This window comes from Garra rufa, chromosome 13, assembly GCF_049309525.1.
Source record: "Garra rufa chromosome 13, GarRuf1.0, whole genome shotgun sequence".
In the NCBI taxonomy this organism is placed as follows: Eukaryota; Metazoa; Chordata; class Actinopteri; order Cypriniformes; family Cyprinidae; genus Garra; species Garra rufa.
This window is the reverse complement of record NC_133373.1, coordinates 29,280,004-29,285,701: the sequence shown is the minus strand read 5'-3', so window position 1 is coordinate 29,285,701 and position 5,698 is coordinate 29,280,004. Positions and strand designations below refer to the sequence as shown.

Below are 5,698 nucleotides of genomic sequence, written 5' to 3'. Positions count from 1 at the left end.
TAATCAGCGCAAAAACAACAAGCTCTCTGTTAAAGACGTGTAAAGGTATGCGTTTATCCTCTCTCCAATCTTCAAGTAAAACAATATTCGGTAGACGCAAGCTAAATGACTGGCTGAGGTTTCCCCAGTAACAGGTTACGGAGTGTGGCAGACACACACACACAAACATGACTGCACACATATGGCAAATCACTGAGAGGCAGACTTTGTTTCAGGCTAAAGATATTCTGTTCAGCACATGTTGGCGACAGCTACTCCCTCAGCCCATCGCTCCTTCACTCCTGTCCTCATTCTCCACATATAGCCCGCTGCCCCACTATCCTAAATTTCCAGCATCAGGAAAAAGCAATCGGTACAGGTGACAGATTGTCAGGCTCAGAGAACGGGAAAATGAGGCGGGGGTGGGGTAATGTCAAGGAAGGGGATCCCACAAATCGTCTAGTAAAAAACTGGGTTACTGGGGCTGCTGGGATTGGTGAAAAACAATGTGGTGGAGAGACAATGGCGATGACACATTCTGAGTGTGAGTGTTAATGTCTGGGATTTCTCAACTGTACTTATCAGTACAGTGTCAAAGCACATACTAACAAGGCTTGCAGGTCAGTACTTAAGTTTTAGGTGGTGAGAAATGCCTCAGAATACAAAGATCTGACAGACTTTACTATCGCACAGCATTGTTCCACCAACATAAATGTGCTTGATATAAAAGCCTGGTTATAATGTTTTTCTCAGTAATTTGATGAATAACTTCTGTCATGAATAATAGAAAATGCACATAACCATCTATTTTTAATAACATTATTTAATGACTGCTTTCCATGGACAGTAAAGCACATTATTTATTGTGCCAGACAAATAACATAATGTGCCTCTTTTCTGTGAAATTGGGTTCATTTGCACTAAAAAGAGTGGTAATTCATTGAACGCAACACTATTTCATCACATTAATCATCTGGTTAAACTAGATTGGGAATAAGAGGAAAAATTGCTGCTGTCATTTAGTGATTTCACCCAAGTCTGTAACATCCACAATGAACTTTCCCAAGCCGTTAGAAACCTGTCCCACTTGTTTTCATTCATTCACTTGCACAATTGCCCCGCTTTCCATATTAACGGCTCAAACTGACACACCTGACACAACATGTTGTGCATGATGTAGCCTTATGATTAATAGTCTGACCTGGATTAATCACACAAAGAATAAGCAGTAGAGCACTGCAGGAACTAGCCTGCTAAATCTAGTAAATATTCAAATAAATTATTAACAGGAGAGGCAGAAATGATTCAGTGTGTAAATCCATAAGCGCATTGTGCTTGACAAACTCATAACCTGCAGCCCAAAGGTAAACCTGCTAAAAATGGACTTCAGCCTTGCATTAGGTACGAACTGATTTTCAGAATGACTTGTTAGTGTTGGCCAGCACCAGCTCTGTAAAGGGTCCAGCCACACAGACCTGCGGGCCAATCAAGCCCCACTGAACATAAAGCATAAATGATCCCAGCTGCAGCCTACAGCCTCTAATAGGAAAACAAACAGAGCATGACCATATTTACTGGTGCTAGTGTGTCTATGCGGACAGACACACACAGACATATACACAGCTCTCCCATTACTTAATGCAAACCTTGCAGACAAAAATGGAAATTGCAGTTAATTTGGATGTATGGTTTAGAGCAGTCATAAAAACTTGATATGTATAATAAAAAAGTAACATAGAATATGGGATTGAACATCTCCTATGAGTCAAAGTTAGAAACACACTGATGATCATCAACCATAACAAGCCAGGAACAAAAGGACACCATCTCCATGCATCAACAGCTGCCTATAAGGCATACTAATGCAGCAATGATAACAAACGACTGCCCTGCTGGCGGGAAATAAATCCATCAAAAATCAAATGAAGGAATGGTCGATACTGTGAACACTACAGAAGGTTCTTGTGTGAATTATAATGCATCAGTTAGGCGCTTGTGTGAGGCTGCCTCAGCCAGCACGTGTTCGCTTATTGCATTTGAACGCAAGCAAAACAGTATGAAAAAGAGCTAGAGACCAAATTTTCATAGGGCAATCTACGTTTATTTAAATAAAAACAGTTTTTTGAACGTACTAACTGAAATACAAAAATATGGACTCCAAAAACAGAAGAATGTTCGCTGCGTTTGTTGGTAACAGAATGAAAACAAAGGCTCGCGTGTTGTCGCCTGTAGGGGTTTGGAGGAACTAATGCAGCTGGACAGATGCGCAATAACGGAGCTCCACGTTTAATATTAAAGCTCTGGAGTTCAGTCAAACAACAGACATGTGGCAAGCCGTTTTGCATTTATTCCTCTAAACTAACTAGTCTATACTTTTAGGTTTCCAGTACTAATTTCAAACAGAAGTAGTCCAATAGTGACTAGTGTCTTTTTCGATTTCACTCTAATTATTCATTCAACTAGTACTTGCTGCTAGTCACAATTGTAATAATGACAAGCAGCTTTTGCCATAGTATTGTGGTTCAGATATGAACTATTCAACTCCAGTTTGACTAGTAACCATTCATTAGGTACTAATCAGATACTAGCACCTATTGATCTCAAGTGTAACAAGTAACATTCTTTACCTCACTAGTAACATTTGCTTTTCACTTATATGCAATGGCCAGTCAGAATGGCTTCTTTACTAGCACGATTAAAATGTTACTAGTAACAACTGGAATACGCGCTACTAGTATCTATTCAAATGTTGCTAGGACAACTGGAATAGATACTAGAAACTATTTGAATAGTTACTAGTGAATAATGAGTATTGGTAACAAAAACAAATGCTAGTTAGTCTTAAGGAATCAATGTCAAAACGGCTTGCCACAGACATGAACGCATCGTGGTCACCATCTGCCGCAGCAGGGCTCGGGTGCGAATTTGGGGGGGCTGTATCGGTTCATGGGAGATCTGTGATGAAGGCTCACCTTATGTTTTATCTTTTTCCGTTTTAAAGGTACAGGGTGACTTTAGTGGGGCCATCGGTTCTCACAGCACAACCAAAAGGGGCGTTGTCTTTGCCAAAACATGTTCACACAAATACTCACAACCCTTCCCAAAGTCCTGAAATAAAGGTAAGCAGCCCTTGCTCAAGGCATGCAGAGAGTCCCAAGCGCTCATTCCTTCCCGGTCACCAGCGAGAGCTCCTTCAGAATGCCACTGGCGTCCACGCGCCGTCTCTCGCGTATCATCTCCTCCAGGCTGCGGAACATGAGCGTATGCGCGGTGCTCTCGGACAGGTGCACCTTGAGAAAGTAGCGCTGCTCGACTGAGTGCGCCTCCCCGCCCGCTTTAAACTCCCGCTTGCCGAACCGGCACCAGGCTGCGAAACTTTCCGAGTTCGTCCAGCAAATCTCGCCGCTGCTGAGCCCCACGTGCCCGCTCGCGTTCTGCATTACCAAATCAGCTGGCAGCGGTCGGTAGCGGTACCGATTGTTGACTATCCTGCCCTGCCGACCGCAGCTGATCTCGAATAAGCTGTCCTTGCGGATCTCCCCCTTGTAGAGGTGAATAACCTGGTCCTCCCCTTCAAAGATCGCCCAGTGCGGGGGTTGTGCGTTGGCCACTAACTCCAGTAGATCCCCGGGTTTGCACATGGTCAATAAAGTTTTCACCGAATAAACATTCAGGTCCTCGTTCTCTCGCAGTTTGGAGTATATACATTCCTGGCAGCAGAACGCCGAGTACTCGATCTCGTTGAGCGCAACCGGACCGTCTTTGCTCGGGCTGTTGTTGTCTTTAAAGCTGTCCGACTGCGATCGATCGTCCAGCTCTTCCTCTTCATCGGAAAAGAAATACGCCACGCCAACACGCAACTCGTCCTTCTCGATGCCCGATGGATCCCCGGTGGGTAGCTCGCTGTAGTTCAGGTGGGTGATCCGGTCCAGTTGGTTTCCCATCAATAACAGGGCAGAGAAGAGACATGGAATACTGCTTCTGAAATATAAAATGGTTATGTGAGTGTCATACTAGAGAGGCGGATTAGGATTATTCTGACGCGCCCAAAAATGCTGTCTAGGTACACAGCCATAGTAAGTCACCTCACAACACAATAAACCACGCGCACCTGGGCGCGTAAACAAGCCAGTCGCGCAGAGCGCGGCACAAAGAAGGCAAAGGGCGAGTCAATGTTGAACTGCTCACGAAGCTCTTATTAATAAATTTACAACACGGACGCATACCTGCGTATTTCCCCAGGACTATGGCTAATGGTCCCTTCTCTCCATCGGTGCTTGTGCTGTGTGTATCCCGCAAGGTCTCCAAAACAAAACGCGTTCGCCTCCCCCTTACGTGTCCTCCAAGGTACACTGGATTCTCTAACACTTTGCACCGCCGCACTTTAAATAGTCTAGAAAACTCCGCCCCGACCAGCAGAACCTGCCCTCCTGATGCCGATTGGTTCAGAGCCCTCATGAAAAACTTAGACCTTTGCTCAGAGGCTTATAATATTACAGCTGTTTGTGTTGTTCACAGCCTACAAGACCCAAAGGGTTTGGCAGATTTGTCAAATATAACTACAGTAAATCTAGGCTTGAAATAGAGCTAGGAAAGTTTGGAGATTCATTTTAAGGACATTTGGCTTCTGAATGCTTGATTAGCTCTGTCAAAACAAGTTAGAGCTTTTATTTGCAGGAAGAACACTTTATTTACGCAGTTTTCGTGTTCTGTACATAATGTTACATTGTGTTGATGACCAATAACCACAAAAAAATAACTTTGACTTGTCCCTCTTCAAAAAAAAAAAAAAAAAAGAGACGCAATGGAAGAGGCTTATATGAAGCCGATAAAAGGTTATGAAACTGGATATAACTTTGAACACAGAAAAGGTGAATTTAAAAAAAATCAACAGATACAACTTTTAATTTTAATTATGTATTAGTAAATATTGAAAAATGCTAAAAAAAAAAATGGTTTTAAGTCAGTTATTTCTATCTTTTGCTGTAGTGTGTCAGTAGAAAATATCAGTTTACATTTCCAAACATTCAATTTGCCATTAATTGTAATAATCCAGTGAGATTTTTGTTTACATAAGGTGTCTGGCAAAACAGAACAAGATTAAATCCAGAAAACTGTGGCAACATCTCCAAGATGCTTCTACCTGCAAATCTACAGTACTGTTAAAAGTTTTAGCCATGTGTGTAAAAATGCTGTGAAATGATGCTGTCAAAAATAATGTCATAAAAAAGATTTTCTTTATCAATTAACTTCTATTAACTAAATTAAATAAACATTTGGTGTGAGAACCCTTTGCGTTTAAAGCAGCTTTTGCCCTGGGTGCACTTGTGCACAGTTTTTCAGGTAGCCTTGCATGGTCTCTTAAAGCATCTTGGAGACATTGCCACAGTTCTTCTGGATTTAGTCTGTCTCGGTTTGTTCTGTTTCTTCATTTCATTCCAGACAGATTGGATGATGATAAGATCAGATCTCTGTATGAGCTCCTGTGCAAACATATCTCACTGGATTATTACAATAATGGCTAAATGAATTTTTGGAAATGTAAACTGATTTCCTACTGACAAACTACAGCAAAAGATGGAAATAACTGACCTAAAACCATTTTTTAGCTGGTGAAAATACTAGTGTTATATTCATTTTAGCCAAACACTTTATTTTTCACTGTTCTTTCATGTTAACTAATGCAGTTAATTAATGTTAACAGATGCAATGCAACCTA

The 5,698-nt window shown here is 41.8% G+C and overlaps 1 protein-coding gene across 1 annotated transcript; it reads right to left on the bottom strand.

Moving 5' to 3' along the window:
• Positions 1-2,058: 2,058 nt before the first annotated feature.
• On the bottom strand, positions 2,059-4,331 carry lratd1 (LRAT domain containing 1). Its single transcript, XM_073816946.1, has 2 exons — positions 4,206-4,331; positions 2,059-3,960 (listed from the first exon to the last, which is right to left on the bottom strand). Exon 2 carries the CDS (start codon positions 3,921-3,923, stop codon positions 3,141-3,143), a length of 783 nt encoding a protein of 260 aa, XP_073673047.1. The 5' UTR covers positions 3,924-3,960; positions 4,206-4,331; the 3' UTR covers positions 2,059-3,140.
• Between the last annotated feature and the right edge of the window lie 1,367 nt (positions 4,332-5,698).

Excerpts from the sequence above, each read along its gene's own strand:
- lratd1 (XM_073816946.1), bottom strand. The coding sequence starts at position 3,923 with ATGGGAAACCAACTGGACCGGATCACCCACCTGAACTACAGCGAGCTA.